This window comes from Phaethon aethereus (genome assembly GCF_964289735.1).
Source record: "Phaethon aethereus genome assembly, chromosome: 7".
NCBI classification, from domain to species: Eukaryota; Metazoa; Chordata; class Aves; order Phaethontiformes; family Phaethontidae; genus Phaethon; species Phaethon aethereus.
In genome coordinates, this window is record NC_138583.1 from 24,031,393 (window position 1) to 24,051,511 (window position 20,119).

Below are 20,119 nucleotides of genomic sequence, written 5' to 3' on the forward strand. Positions count from 1 at the left end.
CAGAGATCTGTAATAACTCCCAAGCCCAGTTCTGTATTACCAGAAGTTGTCGGTGTTGCAACAATTCTTTTGCTTTAAATGTGTGAGAAACGCATTTCCCTAGATAATTTATTGATTACAAGAGAGGAAAAAATTATAATAAATGTAGATGTAAGTTTAAAGTCTTATAGTAATTCTCCCTTCATCCCCAAGATATTTCTTTAGGCTATAAACTTAAAATTGATTATATAAATCCTTAGCTATGCATTAAAAAACCCCACATTTTTCATTCAGAAGTTTTGCTACAGGCTTTTGTTCGACTGACAAAATACACTAGAGAGTGTAAAAAATATTTATTCAACCTAATTCAATGTAACTATAATTTGCAATACTTAAAAAACAGGATTTACAGAGTAATGATCTTCTGCCACTCCGGTGAAATAATTTTATAATCCATACAGTATTTTTATAATTGTATTTTTACAACAGCTTTAACTTCCAGAGGAGACAATGAGCTTTCCCATGGAACTACTTTCAAACCCACTAATTTGCATCATTCAATTCTTCATGAGACTTTAAAAACGGTAATAAATTGGTTGGAAACATATACAGTGAAGACCACTGAAAGCCGTTTTCTCGAAATGAGGAATTCTCTAAGAAATACTTATTATATCGTTTCAAGACTATCTTACAGAAAGCAGCAACTTTCAGAGGTTGCTACTCTATGGTTTTATATAAAAAGTGAGCCCACTAAGACAAATATAATCAGCAGACTTACAAGATATAGTCATTCTTCAGTACAAGAACCTCAAAAGCATTTGATATTGATTGAATGTGTAGTTCTCAATATCTGTATAGTTTTTGAATACTAGTTGGCCATTATATACACTTTTGTACAGTTCTAAAATATTACATCTCAGTAATTAAGATAAACATACTATAGAAAAGGTACCATATTTTGAGTTTCTCTAACATACATTATTGCAGTCAAATATGAAGTCCATTCTGCATTTACTTCATTTCTGGTGAAAAGAAATATTTATTTATGAATACTTCCACTAAAATATTTTTTTTAAACCTTTCTCCATGCATGTGACATACTAATATGAACAAGGAAAAAACCCACTCAATGTTGAGAAAAACAAATAAATTGTTGTTAAGAAAGAACTTCAAGTACTGAACCTAGGTTAGGTCTGGTATGAATATTAAATGGCCGTATTATATTTGTCAAAATTTAACTTCACAAAACAGTTCACTTCTGTTGAAATTAAGTTTATAAATACATCAAATAACTGAAGTGCTAATGTCTCCCTCAGCTGGCTACTTTGAACATATTGTAACAGTAAAGCTTATTAGTTTATTACACATTTAAGATTTCAGTCCTTTACAGAAGGGAGCCTAAGAGCGCCTCGCCTGCTGGTATGTACTGTGCTGAGGTTAGGTACCCAATGCTTAGTGTCACCCCCTTCCAGCCGATCCTTCCACCAGAGCTGGTACAGGCAGAAGGGTGCCTAGTCCTGGTACAGAGCTGAGTTATGCACCCAGGTCTGGAAGTTTAGAAGGATGCCCTAATCTGTCAGTTTAAATGCAGCTTTAGTGTCCAGCATTGTTTCCTCACACTTCCACTGCTCTTTGTACTTGTATGGATATTTACATAATCAAAAGGAACGTTGAAACTAAACAAGTGCTCTAATACTTAATTACAAAGTAAGCAACTGAAATTTTACTTCCCCCCACATAATTATTTTACTGTGGAAGAAAAAAATGCTATCCAGCACCAGTTACAAAACAGTAAGACAGCCATGAGAAAGTAATACTAGGCACTGCAGAACATACAACAGGACAGTAAAAAATATTATCAGTAATAAAATAGTCACCTGGAAGCCATGCTAATTTCAACATCTAGTACTAAGGTGGCTAAAGCTGACATGTGAGTCCTGTAGAGTGATCTGTCTTCTGCTTTCTCTGACCAGTCATTTGAGTATTTTACACTCCCTGTTTGATACCAGCAAAACCCAAGGAAATCTTTATTGACTGATGTCCCACAATTACTTCTCCTTGGTAATGACTCGCATTTCCTTCTAAAAAAAATTCCCTTTGTTGTCTAAAATGCTGAACTGGATGATAACATGGGTATGAACACACATATAGAAAAGACATTTGGATGTAGCCTACATAAAGTACACAATTTAAAATATTCCTGTTCTGTAGTTGATGCTTTTTTTCCATTCAGCATACTGGCTCGAAGATAATTCAGAAGCCTGTTGCCTAACAGAAATACCCAAAAATAATGAAAGCCAAGTCACATTCTTAGGTTCAGTAGTTGCTGAAAGGATTTACCCTGCCACAAGACAGAACTTTATTTTATTTAAAGAAAAAAAAAAAAATAGGAGCAGCAACTTATCACAATTCTCCACTACTGTGCAATAATGATGTAACCAATACAACATGGAAACCTGTTAGGTGAGACTGTACAACATCTGGAGATCACAGCTTTATGCTCCTTCTTGCTCAGGATAATTTAAAATTTTGCGGTGAGCTTGGCGCAAGTATTGCTGCTGCTTGAAGTAAACCTTAAAAGCTCCTTTTATAGCAACAAAAGCAATTCCACCCTGAAATAAAAAGGTATTTTGAAAACCTGCACAGTTCAGTGTCATATCATTGCAAACGTTCTTTTTAAAAATTTCCGGTCAAAGAAGATTTATTTTCCAATCATACAGCATTTTCTTTTTAAGTTTAGCTAATTAGCACAATTCCCTATGAGTAGCTCAAAGTTTTCTGTCACAATGCACTATTACAGAGGCTAATGTTACTTAAAGGGATTACATACTGGATCAACAAAACCTTTTGAAAGCTTTTATTTGTTTGGAAGTCTGATGAAAAAGAAAAAAAAGAAAAAATCAAAATACAAAGAACAAAGTAAAATGCAGATATGTATCTGCTTTCCTCCCTTCTCTGTATATTATACTATACGTGTCACAAGGAATAATACTACCATTCTATAATCAGACTGTGAAAAAGGCCACCTGCCAAAAGCAAGCGTGGAGTGAAATAAAATCTGTTTTTTTGTAAAACAAAGTTGTAAAACTTTCGGGGGAAAAAAACCAATATGTTTATCTCCAGTCTTCAAAATAAGAAGAGACACTAAGAAGCCTTTAGTCTGCATGAATGGTTGTAATATCACGGTTTCTTCCATATGGAAGAGAGGGATGCATAAACATGTTGGAATTGAAAACAGGGGCTGAAGTGACAGATGACCAGAGATACCACCGTATCAAACTCTGTGTGCCTCCCCTTCAAAGGCTGCAAGTCAGAGAGGTTATTCACAAGGGAAGAGATTTTCTCCTTTCCTTGTCCTTTCCCCTCCATTCAACTTCTATGGAGAGTTTATTTTTCTCTCCTTATTAAAATAAGTAACAAAGGGATTCTCTAAAGAATTAGTAAACAGAAGCAAACATGAAAAGGTTGATAATACATTATCACCCTTAATTACTGCTAAGATCTGCCTAGTACAGTACCAGATACAAGTTGCAGCCTTGTCTGGGATTGAGATTAGTTTCAGTCATAAGGACAAAGTCTCTCACACATGTGATGCTTGTTTGCTGCCAAGATAGGCAACCTTAAAAAAACCCCCACCCTTCCCTTAGTCAAAGGCCACTCAAGTTCTAGATCAACTTATGTTCCTTTTTACTTTTCCTCCTTCCCCCCACAACACAACACTTCATATTCCCGTATTATAATAGTTTGTGAAACAAACAATACTGAATCTTACCAAGATGGTCCTTTGTAAATTTGAGTTAACACTGCTGAACATCAGCTTGCCAACTATTGTGGCAATAGTAGGGAAAACCAGAGCTCCACATAGAATACGTGTGGCAGAGACATGATCTGCCAAAGGGTTGGCCTCTGCTGGAATACGAGGAACAGGACATCCAATGCCTAAAGGGATGAGAGTAGAGGAAGAAAAGATTACATAGCCACTACCTCAAACAGAACACAAAGCACATTAGTGCCCACCCCCCACTCCATTACAAATCTATAGCCCAATTACTTGGAGATCTATCCCTCTTCTCAGTGAATATTCTGCTTCCATTAAATGACTGTATTCATTTTTACTTTCAAAAAAGACCCATGATTTTCAGTAGCTTGTTTTCTTACTAAGGCCTTAATTGAAACCATGTGCTCCTGCTCCTCTTGCCCCACCTTTCTCATTAGGTACTATAAAACCACAATCTAAATAGACTGAACAAAAAATAGAGGGAAGTTATCACCTTTAGTTAAGAAGGGTGAAAACTACTCGCTTATCCCTATCTCCTGAAGGCACAAATTCAAGCTTGATACTTCCTTTTAAATTTAATCACATTACCTGGAAATATGCTGTTCAAAATTTGTAGCTTATTAGAGTATTTGCGCCACAGTCTGAGCACATAGTCCTCCCAACGAATCATCTTGCCCAATATTAGCATGACTGGGATAGTGGGAAGTCCAATCAAAAGAAATAAAGGATCAGCTCTCTCCATGACATCAAGACCTTCTTTGTGACCCACAACCTGGTAAATATGTATATAGTTGACAAACATAACAAAGACCACAACTGAACAAAGTATAACTTTTAAGAAGTCTAGTTCGTTTGGGGCTGCCCATGCCTTTTAAGTTAAAGGGGAAAAAAAATGCTGTTTTACCCAACATACTCAGTTTTCCCTTTGCATCCTTGGTTGCTTATCAAGTGTAAGGCAGACAAGCTACCAGCTCTAGTCTGCAAGTCGTTAATCTTGCAGAGAGCTGTAACACAATTCCTTACCATGTCAACAAAAAGCTTCATGGGCTTCTGTTTGAGTAAAAGCTTAAACATCTGAAATATCAAAATAGCATGCTTTCCAAAGAAGAATTTACAGTTTTAGAATTACTAGTTTTACATTCAGAGATTGATTAGATACTACTCTTTAAAGGATAAATTGACAGCAAGTATCTCAGGATGTTTTAATTTAAAACTTCTGTTATTTAGGAATACTTTACGCAACAGAGATCATAGATTAAAAAGTATTTTTCCTGCTCCAGACAATGCAGGAAGAACTGTAGTGTAAATAGCAGCATATCTTCACTTGTACCTTATTTTTTAGTGTGGTTAGTGCTATGATTTTAAAGGACAGTCATTACTGATGTGTCTAAACCTTTCTCCTAACACATAAAAAAATAAACAGACTTTGCAGTTTATAAAATGTATGTACTAAAACTGTAACAGAACAGTGCATTATGTTTTCCTGAACAGTACGTACTTTTTAATTTAAATAAGTAATTCTAATAGGGCTGAGGACAAAAAAAGAAATTAAAGTGGTACATATGCTCTAGAGTGGTCTCAATTTAAGAATTACTAAATGCTAACAAAGGCCTTGAAGAGCTTCTAGAAAGAATGGGCTCTTTCATGACTTTCTCCATAAGAATCCAGGAAGACTAAAAAACCTAAAATAATAATGATTACATTTGTCAGGCACTGGATTTCCTGATGTGTTTTCATTGACTTCTTGTTTTCCCTACAAATGCAAAAAGCTATCAAATTTGCAGTTGCACAAAACTTAGAATTAGGTGGTAAGAACATGCGACAATGGCAAATATTTTAAAAAAGCAGTACTTCTAGAATCGGTGGGACACAGGGAAGAAGCAAGAAGCTAGGGTAGCATACCATAGTACCTTCAAACTGTACTTTTTAGCCTTGCTTTGAAAACCATTCCATTTTACTCTTCTAGAACAGGAAGTTGTGTTATATACCACAGACCCTAAAAACAGGCATCACCAATACTGTTGCTGCCAAAAGACTATTCCTTCACAAAATATTCAGCATTTGTCTTCCAGCTTCTTCACTCTCTTCCACTCAAATTGTGATGTCTGATGCTATCCTTTTTTTCCTTATAGTCCTTGTCCACCAAAAAAGCCACAGTATCTTGTCTTTTCTGCTTTAGATTACTATTTCTCACTGTTTTCAGTAACCCCATGTCATTTGTTACTGACCTAGCTACCACTGGAGTCACAATGTCAATTCTGTATTTATTTTTCTCCATCTGAAGCTTAACCTTTAAAAGTAGTTTTTGTGCTTCTCTCTGGCCCTTCAACTGAAGAAAAGGAGTCTGAAATGCACCAGGAAACAAGTTTTACTAAACCTAGCAAATTTGGAGTGGCAAAAGAAGTTGAACAGCTTCCCTCCACTCCCAGTTTAATCTCTATTATAAGTAAACATAAATTACTCTCTTACCCAGCATGCCATCCATATGATCAAAAAACATTAAGTCTGAGAAAATAGCTAATTCTTCATATCTGAGATTTAACCAGCTGTCTGAACTAATGTTTAGACAGATCTTCATTTCAAAAGCAAAAAACCAATGGAAAGGAGCATTTATCTTTCCATTTGGTTATGTAGTTGTAGAGAAGCTAAAAGGGTCATAGAAGTTACTACAGAAAAAGGCTCAGTGTAGCAGTGAGCAAGGAGATGAGGAGAACTGGTAACATTTCACAAAGTCTAGTTGTAGTATTACAGATGGTTGCAATGTTCCTACGGTTCCTCAATGGTTCCTATAAGGGCCACAACAGGAACAAAATATCAGATGAGGAAATTCCTAAGTGTACCATTCTGTAATAGAGAGAGCCATCCACTGGAATGGAGGAGGTATTGAAAGTCATTATACACCACTGATGCAGCCACTTGACCCTGGCCATACTGGTACCAGGAAAACCGCATCAACGCATTTGGGCTCCACTTCAAGTGGTTGTCATACACATTTCTGCTATGAGATCATGTACAAACAGAACCAAAACACCACATGATATTGACATGGAGTGACTTGTAGAACTCTAGGGCAGTACTACACAATTCAAGAAAAAAGCAGTCCCATATGACTTACATGAATAAAGACCAGGTAGTATATTTAAAATTATAATTGTGTAGAGGAATACTTAGTAGCATACAGATTTATTAACTCTATCTACAACTGAATTAGTATCAGAAATACTTTTGTGCTTTCAGGCAAAACACAGGTTATGGGCTTGATATAGGAATCAACTAAAATAGTACAAATGTCCTTCTAGTTGTATACTCTATGAAAAGCCTTGTCTTATAGTTGAACTAGGACAGCCATGTACAAGTCTTTCCATAGTTAATAGTCTACCACCTGTCAACATTATTTTTATATTTAAGTAGCAAGTTCACAAGAACAGAACAGTATTTTTTTCCCCCCTTTCAACTAACCATACAGTCTGAAGTAATTAAAAGAACATAATATTGATTTGCAGTGTTTTGCATTTGTTGTTTATGAATGAATTGCACCATTCATAGCATGCATTTTCCTTTATGCAATTAAAAAAAGTGGTAGGACTGAAAAATTCACCATGTCTCAACTCTTTGAATGTTACCAGCAAAAGAATGTTACCAGTAAGAATAGAAGTGGGTTCACAGCCTGCCATACAAAGAGCAGCCAGCTGCAGTAGTAGTGAATTTTGTTAGTTGCAGAGTGAACCACATTTGAACAGGCATACTTGGCTTTATACAGGATGATCAGCTAAAAGTGAAAAGCTTTCTATCCACCCATCTTCAATTCACTTGTTAACTACACTGGAAGTGCTGAAAGCAGCTAAAGCATGTTTTAAACCAAGGAGAGAGGAGTCTTAATTAATTGACTTTTTCTTTAGAAGACTTGCTTTCAATGCTGGTAAGAAGAGGGAATACATGTGTACCTGCATCACCGTCACAGCTCCATATGTAACAGCTGTCCAGTATATAGAGCCCACCATTATCCCAGCTGCAGCAAATGGACATGCCTTTGAGATCAGTCGATCTGCAAGATCCAAAACGTAAACAACTGGACCTATGATAAAGGAAAAGTAAGGTTTCAAGATACATACATATATATATATATATAAGGATACTAAAGAAAGCTCTCAGCATCTATCACTGATAAGAAAGAATGAACTTGGCAAAATAGAAGTTTGACCTCCCACACATGCTGTTTAAATGAGAAAATTAAAAAGCTACTAAGCTAAACTTGTAACTTATTTCTACCCACCATTTCATTCACTGCAACATCTTTCTGCAAGATTAATATACTGGTTAGAGTACTGACTAATTTACTTACTAAAGTTGACTAGCTTCCTTTCTCTGTGTTGACTCAGAATTGTTCTGTTGCAGAAACCATTTTAGGATTAATGTTTTTTTGTTAGGTATTTTCATTTTCAAAAGGAAAAAATACTAATTAGTTGTAAGGTACTTCATGTGCTTATTTTTCACCTGACAATTCTGTCACTAAACTATCCTGCTCTACAGTAGAAAGCAGCACAGTCAATAGGAAAGATTACTTCTGCAGGAAGAGGCTGCATTCAGTATTTTTAGAGAACCACCTCTCAAATGTTGGAGGAAAAACCCCTCCTATTCAGGTTATTTAGTGCCTTTGACAACACATGAACAGAGTTTCATTGTTCTATGGACAGCTACACTTTCCAGACTTACACAGAGCAAGACATTACCCTGACCAACTTTGGTGAGGTAAAGAAGATGCTTGCATCTTTCCTTTGAGAGACTGCAAGAGCACCAGAAAAGCAACTCAGACGTTGAAATCCAAAATGTATGTATGGAAGTGAAGAATGTCATCTCCATGACCAGATTCCACATTACTTTTGTATTTGTCAGCAAATTCTACATACAGACTGTCCTCCTCCAGCTCATATGCATGAATAGTTCTTGGGAGCTCCCTGCTACATTTTCCTACCCAAACCAGTGAAAATATTAAAGTTATTCTCAAAACCAGCCTACAGGCATTCTTCAAGGAACTAACGTTCCATGTCTCTCATCAAGGTTTATCCACTCCAGCCTGTAATTCTTTTACTACTTCCTAATTTTTTTTTTTTTTTGGGCGGGGGGGAGGGCGGGGGGGAGTAGGGAAGGAGTGATCTCTTGAGCAATGGCGTTAAATGTGTTATTGAAGTCCTGATATACTAGATGTATAGGACTTCCACTAGATGAACGGCCAGGCTAGTTAGCATGCTCTGTTTTGTACATCAATCCTGAGCTGTATGCCATTTTCTTCCTAACCTCCAGTTAATCGAAACTTGTTCTGACCTTGCACAGAACTGAGAAGATTAGGTGCCAAGGATTTTTTCTTTTCTACCTTTCTAGAAGTAAAGGTATTGTATTTGGCATTCTCCAAATACGGAAAAATCACTTGCAGTTCAGTTCTTAGCTTGAATACTTCTAGTATATAACAATTTTATATTCTTAATTTTGTAGGGTGGTGATAACTTAGCACCCTGTTCCCCAAGTGTCTCTCTCTGAACTGTCATATTTACACCAAATGAATGAGAAGCTGTGCATTTAAACATACAAGCAAGATTTGAAATTCACATCAAAAAAAGTCTGCAGAAAGTTTATTTCTGTCTGCTATGCTGACAAAATTGTGACTCCTGTTTCATGACTTACTTCTCTTTCAAGAAAACAGCTCTAGCGTGAATGCTTTCAAAACAACCAGTTCTACTCAGTTCAAGTCAGCCAATGAAAACAAGGAACAGGAACATCTAATTGAACTCATTCATTGTCATGTTTCATCAGCATTGGTATTCTTGTAAAGTGCTCCCAAAACACATCTGTTTTGTGGTGGGTGGTTCCCCTCCCCCCCTTTTTTTTTTTTTTAAGAACAGGGTGGGATTTTCCATACCATTTGTGCAGTGGTAGCATCCAGACGCCATGTAGAATGATGGCAACTTTCTTTTTTTCCACACACAGGTACATGTGCGAATACCATACAGAAGAGTTGCAATTTAAACCATTTATCTTATTGGCAGTCTTGACAGAAGTCATTGTAAAGATTGCCAAGTTATGTATGAGACTAGTGGGCAGTCCTAAGCAACTTGGGCAGAATATTGCTTAATGTACTCTCTACTCTAGCTCTGCTGCAGCCTCAAGTTCTTAGCCTACTAAAGTAGTTCAAATTGGTTACCTTTGCATACATCTCTAGTACAGCATACATTCTTTGTTTTGGTAATAAGCTCTAATTGTAAGGGCAGGAAGCATCTTCCTATGTGGCTTGTAAGACAGTAAACACCTCACCAGCATTCTGCTTCAAATACACCAACTAGTGTAAATTAGTCTGTAAGTAGCTGACAAATATAGAGTTAATTTATTCTCAAGTTAAACATCCTGTTATTGATTAGGTACCAAAATTAAAAGGTTTCTGAAGAAGGAACACTCTACTCAAAATACAAACAATTGGAACATACAGTTCGACTGTATTATGTTCAACTTTCCAGGATAGACTTAAGAAAGTGCTGGGATATCTTACTGATGTGCTGAATGTAGCAACAAGGTCATAACTGCAAGTACTAAATACACAGCAAGGTACATATCTTGACTGTTTCCCACAGTTTCTGAAAAAGTTGTTTAGCTGTACCATTTTTGAAAACTTACATTTGTTTGAAGAAGGTGAAGACAAGAGACTTAAAAAAACCCCACACCATTATATTTGGCGAGTCCTAAAGGGCAACACAAAGCACTGAAGCTTGCCTTACACGTCTTGTCAGGGTGACAGGGCAACAGCAGAAGTCTAACACTAGAAGTACGAACAAACTACACCTACTGATACTAATCATTAGGAGGAGCAAGCCTCAGAATTAGGTATAGAATCTTGAGAAAAGACTAGAAAAAACATTTAAAAAAAATTATTGGAACAATTAGCCCCTTAAGGATTTAGTAAGCCCTTTAAGGAAGGAAGTAGTAAGGAAGGAAGACAAGTGTAACTGTTTCTTTTGAGATAGTATTAAGGAAGAAGCAGGAAATTAAATATGATGGGCATACAAATTAGAGAAGGAAATACAAAATACAAAAATATTTTTCATTTTGTAAAAACTATAATGCTTTAACAGAGCTTCTTCTGCCAAAGTCTTTTTTCTATTTATTAAACTGAAATAATTATCTAAAAGATACTTTAGTTACTTTCAAAGTGTCAATATTTTCCTACTTAATAAAAAAAGTTCTCAGAAAAGAGAAAAACAGCTAGTAAGAACATAGTTACTACCAATCTCAAACTGATACGCACTATCAAATTTGAAATGGAATTATAATTTTAAGAAGTTACATCACTGGGGGCATTGTTTTCAATTGGTAAATACATGAAAAGGACACCTACTGTTACTTAATAAAGATACTCTTTGATGTCTCCTCAATTTGATATTACTTCAAAACTATAATCATAAATAAAAGAAGTTGTGATAGGGAATGCCCTTTCACAGAAATTTGTTTTTTGAAAAAAGTTTCCAGCAGTAAATTAGAGAGTCTTAATGTAAGTAAGTTTCTGAACTATGATACCTCAGGGAAACTTGAGTTGTTACTTCTTCCCTGCTCAAGCGATTTAAGTTTCTTGAATGGTATGATGGGTAACATCTTCAAAAGATACCTGCTGCAGCAGACAGGGCTACTGGTAAGACTACATGAAAACATCTTACTGCCCTAACTCTGTCTGGCGTTACCTTGAGTGACTTACAGTTGAGTTGTAGTATAACAGTTTTGGATTACTAGAAAAGAGTTACAAGAGGGCAAGATTGTCTCATTTCTTGTTGATGTATGTGTATCCTCTCCAAACTATAACCGCTTCCCCTTTTTCCCTTTGCCCAAATAAAATGTAAATGCAGCTCATGTTACAATTTCATCATTCAAGATACAAGTAAGAATTTTAAACAGCTTCAAGTTCAGTGGTACATTTTAACTGTCCAGACATCAAACCATCCCCCCCGCCCCCAATACTAAATGTTACCATTTGATGACTTCTTTATGATGGAGATTAGGATTCCTCTCTACCTTATCCTTAAAGAAAACATGAATTGTGGTTGATACATGAATAACTTGGTCACAAGATTCATGCTGGTTTATGTTTTCTTGAGTATCAACAATACACTAGTCCATGTTTTCTTTCCCATTACTCGGTGTTCTATCATGGACATACATGTCATCACCCATATAAATTTCCCTTCAGACCTTAATTTTGTCAGCCCTTATACTAACAGAAGAGAGGTCCTGTCCCAAAGAACCGACAGTGCAAGTTATTTTCAGCTGTTTCAACAGAAATAAAATACTTCAAAAAAAATTTCTTCTTTAAAATGCTCTAAATGCCTGTACTCAGACATTGTATCAGCATTTCTTTAACAAGCAGCTTTACTTTTAAACAAAATTTAAGTTTCCATGGCAACATTTCATTTTCTTGCCTGACTTAATATACCCCGTAGAACATATGGGTAAATGAGGGCTGAAATAACAGCAACCACTGCTAATTTAAGTATATACAACATATTGTGCCGTGTCCTACTCGGCTACTCAAGTAAGTAGACTCTGGAAGACCATCTTCAACGTTTTTCTTTCACCTTGACAAACAGAGCTAGAGCAGTGCCCAGCAACCACAGATATTCTGCCTCTTGAATATAGGGCAATGTTGACTTAGGAATATCTCCCAAGCACAGTAAAAATGTTTTTCAGGTAATGTAACAGGTTGCTCAGTACGGTTCTTTCCTCCGAGTTTCCTTTGATAACAGTTTTACCACAAGCTGAGAAAAAAAAGAATGTGTTTATGTGTTAATATGTGGCAATTGCTGAACGAAGTCACCCTCTGCTCAATAAAAAAAAAATTTACATTAACCATGAATTAATTATAGGTCAATCACTTAAAAGACTTACCAATACACCTAAGTGGAATACAGCCAAAATTTTCAGAAGGTATTTAACTAAGCCACCAAATAGGATGTAAGCAGAATATAAAGTTATTTATTTCTGTCTGGAAAAAGGAATAGAGAGGTTTTCAACAGAACTGATGCTCTGAGAACAAAAAAAGGAAACAAAAAAGTAGGAGCAACATAAAGAAACAACCCACTATCCTATGTTCAAAATTTAAGTTATACATTTCTTACCTAGCTTTGGAAATACTATTAAATATTCTGCATTGCACTGAGGACAAGCAACTCTAGCCGTACTGTTTCCTCTTTGCTTTTCATCCACCCAGCGCTGTAGACAAGTCTGATGAACCCATTTCGTAGAGCCCCTGCACCTGCAAGGTCTCACCCACTCTGCTGTCCGATCGTCCTCATCGGTAGCAAAACAAACCCAGCAGCTTCTGTAATTACAGGAAGGAAAAAAGAATATATTTTTTGCTACTTTTACATGCTTAAAATAAACTTCAACATGGGAAATCATGTAGTTTTAGAAAATGTACATCTAGAGATTATGCTGGCTGCTTTCATTCTTAACCACCAAAAATGTAAGTACGTTCTACCACAGTTTTGTTCTGATATTAACATACTATTACAGACAGCTAAACAACTGCTTTTAATAAATTCTGAATTACTAATTTAACTTTTAGATAATTTATGAATTAAAAAGCATTGAGACTGTAGTTCAATCTCCGAATAATTCACCATATGAAAAAATCCATATATTCTAAAAATGTATTATCATCTCCTTCTAGAACAGACATTTTGGTAAGTTTTCAATATTAAACACATAAGATCAATAGAGTAGTCTGTTACTTGGGAAACTAACTCCAATCCACTTAAATAACAAAACAACACAAGTGATACAATGCATCACAAAACAAACTGTAAACAATTACATTCAATTCATACCCTCTTTTCAAAAAGATAAAGGACTTCATTCAGCTAAATGGATTTTGTGTAATATAAATTGAGTTAAAGTACTTCAAGAATACTATTGTACCACTAGAGGATGAAATTTCTACACTGAAAAATTATCTGGATACATAAAATTTAAAGATATTAATTCTGTAAGGAGAAAACACAAGACTGACATGCTATGTAACCTGACCTGAAGACAACACACGTCCTCGTAATTCCCAGATATCTGATCGGATAATCTAGGCTAGATGCTTGGATGCCTTACAACTTGCAAGAGAAAGTAAAATATGGAACTAAAATAGGAAAATATCAGGTATGTTGATCCAAAGAATATAGTTTATTTGTGAATTCCCACACTGAAGATCTTAAAGTTTAGACAATAAACCAGAATCTAACAAAGTAAGGATCTTACTACAAATATAATCTGGTTCAATGTATTTTTAAAAAATAAATATTTTACACAAGCCTTTGCAATCATAGATAAACCTTTATAAAAGTGTACGACAGCCGCATCCCTATAATTTAACTACCAAGACAAGATCTAGTTAGGCATCATGCAGTAACTGAAGCTTTGCAGCACTATTTTGATGACAAAGTTTTGTTCTCTTAAAAATCTGAGTAACATCATTAAGATGAAACAGTAAAAGGCTTCTTATGTGTAACCACTAACAGACAATAATTGAGGTAGTAAGAAGCTGAGAAATGGTCTGGCACTACTAAACAAAATAATGTTTAGATTCAAGAATCATAATGGTAGTTGCTTTGTAGGGATGTTACAATCGTTCATGATGCTTTTTCTCTCCCTCCCCTACCATTTGTTGCCAGTTATAAACCTTCTTCCTAGCCTTTTAAATTCTTCAATCAATTTTTTTCGTTGTTTCAGCTTCTCAACTACTCCTCACCTTTATTCCCTCTCCCTTTCATATTTTTGTTTCAGCCTGCCCTTTCTGCATCCCATCTCTAACCTTTGTTAGCATTTGGGAGGAGAAATTACAGTTTAGAAGTGCCCTCCAACTCTAGTAATTTTGCTAGATTGTAATATTCTCTCTTATGGAAATCAGTGCTAAATAGTTGTCAGAAAACATATTTGACAAATTTATACTTGAACATATACATACTGAAGGTCTTCGCACCCGTCCAACAACAACAACAAACCCCAACCCTTGTAACTAACTAAAGTTTGTTAGACAAAATTTGGAAGGGAATTATATATGCACAGCAAGGGCAAATCTCTCAACTAGAGTGCCAACTTAAACTAGCACCACTTTCAAAGCAACAAGAATACAGCAATTCCTTTAAGAGATCACTACTTTCTTCATAGTATGCCACATAAAACCAAAACCCCCAACCTGTTTACATTTTGTTTTTAAAACCTCTATGAGAAAAAAGGAAAGAAAAAAATCTACAATGAGAAACTTGAATTTTGTCAGGCTCAAACTTGAAATAATGAAAAAATATTATTGTCTAATGGCTTCCTTTAAAGACCTCACTATTTTGGATAGCATTCTATTTGTAAAGTGAAAATGTTATTCCACAGAAGAATAACCATGTTTTGTTTATAGGAGTAACTGTGCCTGTAAAATATTTGCAAGGGGTTCTTTTGAAGCACTGAATCTTTTTCTGATTTATAGCAGTGGAAGTACACTGAAATTAGGTTGCGAGTGTATAAGAGCAGAATGTAGCCTGTAGCAACTTACTACCGGCATACTTGTGAAAGGTAGCACAATTTGAGATGCAGATTCCAGGGAAGACTGCAGGTAAAGCAATTTAATATTGAACAATAGGTAAAACAAATGTAGCTGTCACGTCCGTATGTCCAGTTGTAAGTACAGAGCATATTATAGTAGGTACAGATGTAAATTCTTAACACTGGTGCTCTAAAACTAGAACAGCATCAGTTTCCATTCAAGATGACTGTTCAGTTGGAAGACCTGACATCTTGAACAAGAACTGCAATTTCTTCCATCCTCTTAATGGGAAGGCAAAAGCAAAGTCTCACTGCTTCTTTGTGTCCTTCCCCACACCATCTGTTTAAATCCGAATTGCCATGTTCTGCACTCCTGTAATACCATCCCTCTTTTCACCTTCGTGCTCCCAATATGCACCTATAGTGGTCCTAATTTAAAGAACACATTAACCTTCCTAAGCAGGAGGAAGGACAGCCAAGCAACAAGTTAGTAAGAATCTAGATGAAAATGCTGAGACCATCACAATGATTTCAAAGTATTACAAAGCACAGCAGATATTTTGATTCATTGCACTTGATATCAAGGAGTTCTTAAGGAACGCAAGTTCTTGCAATATTTATTAATTTTCTATTTACACCAATAAACCTCAAATTTACTGTAAAAACAATACAATACAACACTGCTGATTATTGTTCCTCTTGGACAGTTTTTTGCTGCATTAAAGGTAAATGTTCACTCATTCATTCCACATCCTATTTAGGTCTACAACTGCTCTAAACTGTAATTTAGATTTTTATTTTTAAACTAAAGGCTTCACAATAGAGCTAGTTAGGTCTGTGGGTGCCAGTAAGGTCAGATGTTACCACACCACAGAAGTCTACAGTTTATTCAAATAATGACATATTTAAGCATGAACATAATCTTACTACACTACAATTTTAACTAGTGAATATGCCCATGAATACTCAGTAGATTAAATTCCATTCAAGTTTTCTGTTAAGGTTAATCAGTCTAGAAAAACATGCATCTTTTCTTTAATTGCTTCATCCAATTTCTTGCCAGGCAGTCATATCTGAAAACCTGAAACACCCATGACAAGAATAACAAAATCCTTTACAGACTTAAACCTTTAGCAAGTCATGAATAATGAACGGTAAATTCCTTGTATTCTGTCATCAGCTTTATCTCTTTCCATTAACAGCAGCTGTAGCAGAAAGGGCTAAATAAAACCATTTCAAAACAAGTATCTTGGCTCTTGCCAGATTTGCCATTTTCTTGCACTGAATAAAATATGACCTTGATTCTTACCACTGAATCAGGTTGCTACTCAGATAACCTGAAATAGAAAAGGCTGACAAGGGAGAACAAAGCATTGTTTCAGATAGAAACTCAGACCTTTTTCCTTGATGACTTTCTACAGAGCCAAATCAATAACGCTAATGTATTTTTCCACACTTCCTCAGCTTAAAAAAAAAAAAAAAAAATCAAAACATACACAAAAAACATGCCAATATGAAACATGCCAATATGAAACATGCCAATATAGTTATTTCATCTTTGAATGTAGCATTGCAAATGCTTTTTAGATTCAGCTTCCCAGCATCTAAAACTCTCCAGTCTCAAAAATTCTATTCTGACTCCAAGAATAACTCATTTGTTGCATCTGTTTTTTCCTCTACCAAAGACTAAGTCTTTTCAGGACATTTGCATATGTTAAGAACAAAGTGGACGGAGAGAAAGTTGTATTAAAGACTAGTTATATAACACTTGGAGTGTAGGATCTCTAAGGCCTGCCTAAAAATAGGTTTCTCCAAACCACAAGTTTCTAATTAGTAAGCAAGCCACTCTCTCCTGTACCTATGGATATACCTAGAGGCAGACTGCTTTCCTTTACATTGAGTTATACTCCTTCTAAAGGTTACTTTTCTCCAAACCAGTCTTTGATGGGAGAGGGAACAGGATCTAGTTCATAGAATCCTAGAGTACCAGGCTGGAAGGGACCTCAAGGATCATCTGGTCTGACCTTTCTTGGCAAAAGCACATTATTTAAATAATGTTAATCATGTTATTTAAATCAAATCTGCCTCAGTCTGTGACAACTGAATTCACCATGTTTTGTTTTCAAGCAGGCATGACTGTGTAAGCAATACAAAAAAGTAATTTGGAAGCAATAAGTCAATTATATATACACTTGTAAAAACTTTGCAGAAATCTTAAATGCCCCATAAGCCCAGCAGAAACCCTTGTGTCTACAACACTTAACAGAAGAGGACTTGTGAGACTGGGACAGCACAGCTGCTTTATGGGCTGGTTTCAAATATTCAGTTCTGCAAGAGAGAACGCAAAAAGTCCTGGAATTTTTTCCCCGATTATCAGCGACACACACGTATGAATGGCAAGCAAAACCAAAAAACCTCTGAGAAAAGAAAATTCTTAGAAGACTTTTAGCAGGACCTAACCCTTACCATGGGAAACGCAAATTTAATATGCACAAAATGCTTTAGAGCCATGAGCTAAAAAGCATTTTCCCCTCTCATTACAGATCCTTCATAAAACGTAAGAAATCTCTTTCAGAAAACTTTTTTGTATTTCTCCCACATCATAAAGCACACCGCTTTCCCTTAAAGCGGCAGGAATTTGCTGATATCTTGCTATCAGAGTATCCTTGTTCTGCTAAGCAGTAAGTGACCAAGTGGCTTATTGCGACTGCATTTCACATCCAAAAAGAAAAAAGTGAGAAGGCTGAACTATAAAACTGATAGCAATGATAGCACAGAGACCCAATGCAGTGAGGGATGAAAACGTATCTTGGAAGAAATGACTGAAAGCACTCCAATAACTGGCCATAAAAAGGCACTCTTCCAAAGGATGACCCACAAATCTGCTGTTTGGAAGAGGCAATTTTTCATGAGCTTCTATAACAAATTTTTATGCTTACTCTATACTGACAGATAAAATATCTTTTATGAAGAATAGTGATAAGCTTCCACTAAACCTGCCAACTACACTTTAAATACTGTAAGATCATATTTAAGTGGGAAGACTAGGATGTTGGGGCTGGGGGGGAGAGGGAGGGCAGAAATCAAGGGAGATAACACAGGTAGACTGCTTTGGAGCTGGCTAGAATTTGAGAGTGTTCTCTCAAAAAGCAAGAGAAACCACGCATTGCAGATGCTACAGCTAAACACTTCCTTTCCTGGGTTTCAAGGAACCAGCAGAAATAAGATTCTTGTGCTAGAGGGCTGCTACCTGGTCACAACAGAACGCATGCCTAGCCTACGCATCCCTGAAAAAAGCTACAAAGAGTTTGGAATACTGCTTAACCCAAGAAATGCTAGCTTATGTCATGTTTCATGGAGGAGATTAAGTGCTGGAAGAGATGAACTCAGCTGCAAAGCCTACAGCATCACAAAGACTTCAACAGCAGAATGCATACAGACCTGTCCACCACAATGGTGGAAGCTGGTTAGCAGAGAAAGATTACAACAGCATTACAGATGGAGCACCATTCTTTCCCCAGTATTTTCCTGGGCATCACATACAGTGGAAAATACTTTTATCTTCAACCTAAGCTACACTATCCTAAAGGGAAAAAAAAAACCCCAAACACACACACAGAGGAGCAGAGATACCAGTGCAAAAATAGTAGTCTTAGATGCTCCATCATGACTTCTGTGGATCCTTTTTAAGGCAGCATTGCATAGCAGCCATATGCCAGCCTGTATCATTCAACTAGAAGACATTCTGTCACCTCAAAACAAAGTCTAAAATCTTGAAAGGAAGTTCCAAAAGTCATCTGCCTAATATCCAGTTCTGCTCTGCCTAGTCATCAAAGATACGGTGTAAGGAGAAGTGAAGGAGAAGCTGATGAGAATCTAGAAACAGTAGTAACTAGACTTTACTACAAAGTAGTGCTTTCATTAAGGTTAAATACAGAATAATATCAAGCTAATGTTGGTGTGAACATATGGCCACAGAAATTGTATCCGTATATAGGTTCTGACTTCCTCTAATCACAGCATGGCATTGTTTAAACTAGATTTTAAAAAGCTTTTATTAAAAGCCCATGGATGACTAAAACCCAATAAGCAGTCAAACACATAAAAACAAAACATAGCATAATTAACTAGAAGGTTTACCAGAAAGATCTAGTGATTACCAGAAGTTCAACTTAAATTTATTTATATATTTTCTTGTCTTACAGCTCAAATTCAGGAGAAATATTTTACACTTGAGTTAACCACACTATATAAAGGCAAGAGATATGAGTAGAGGACATTTCACAGAATCCTGCTGGCAACTTTCTAGCTTGTGGATAAAATTAAACCTTTGACTGCCAGCCACCACCTATTGTGCTTGAATTGTGCCGTACTAGGGTTTTATGGCCTTTGTTTCTACCCAACTTAGAATTAAGAAATTCCCCACAGATCTGGCTATCTCTCTGGGTTTCAGTCTCTGGTTTGTCAAAAACAATCTAGACTATCAGTAAAAAAATTACCTTTCATTCTGGACAAATTAAACTGCAACCAGTTATTCAGGCATATCCCTTTTGCAAAGATTTCAAAATTAATTTCTCTTAAATGCTTTGTTTGATATTCCCATATTCTCACTTTATCAAAAAGAAAATTTGACAAGTCACCCAGGCTCAGTGGCCTTGCTCTGAGCATCTAAATATACAAAGAACTTTGCTGTTGCAAATATTTGTTTTATTTCTTAAGGGACAAAGGGAAAACAGGTCCCTCCTAAAAATGTGCAAAGGACAAATCAGGTAAAACTATTGCTCATACAGTAAAATACTAAAACAT

General features: G+C 36.0%; 1 protein-coding gene across 1 annotated transcript in view; it reads right to left on the reverse strand.

Annotated features, from left to right (window-relative positions):
- Positions 1–1,914: 1,914 nt before the first annotated feature.
- The window catches only part of MARCHF5 (membrane associated ring-CH-type finger 5), a gene marked incomplete at its 5' end in the record, with an annotated part of 30,288 nt that continues 12,083 nt past the window's right edge, over positions 1,915–20,119 (reverse strand). Inside the window, 5 exons of the mRNA XM_082002552.1 lie at positions 1,915–2,591; positions 3,752–3,918; positions 4,346–4,529; positions 7,702–7,832; positions 12,907–13,109. Coding sequence (XP_081858678.1) covers positions 2,475–2,591; positions 3,752–3,918; positions 4,346–4,529; positions 7,702–7,832; positions 12,907–13,109 — 802 coding nt within the window. The 3' untranslated portion in view covers positions 1,915–2,474. The remainder of the gene's footprint in view (positions 2,592–3,751; positions 3,919–4,345; positions 4,530–7,701; positions 7,833–12,906; positions 13,110–20,119) is intronic.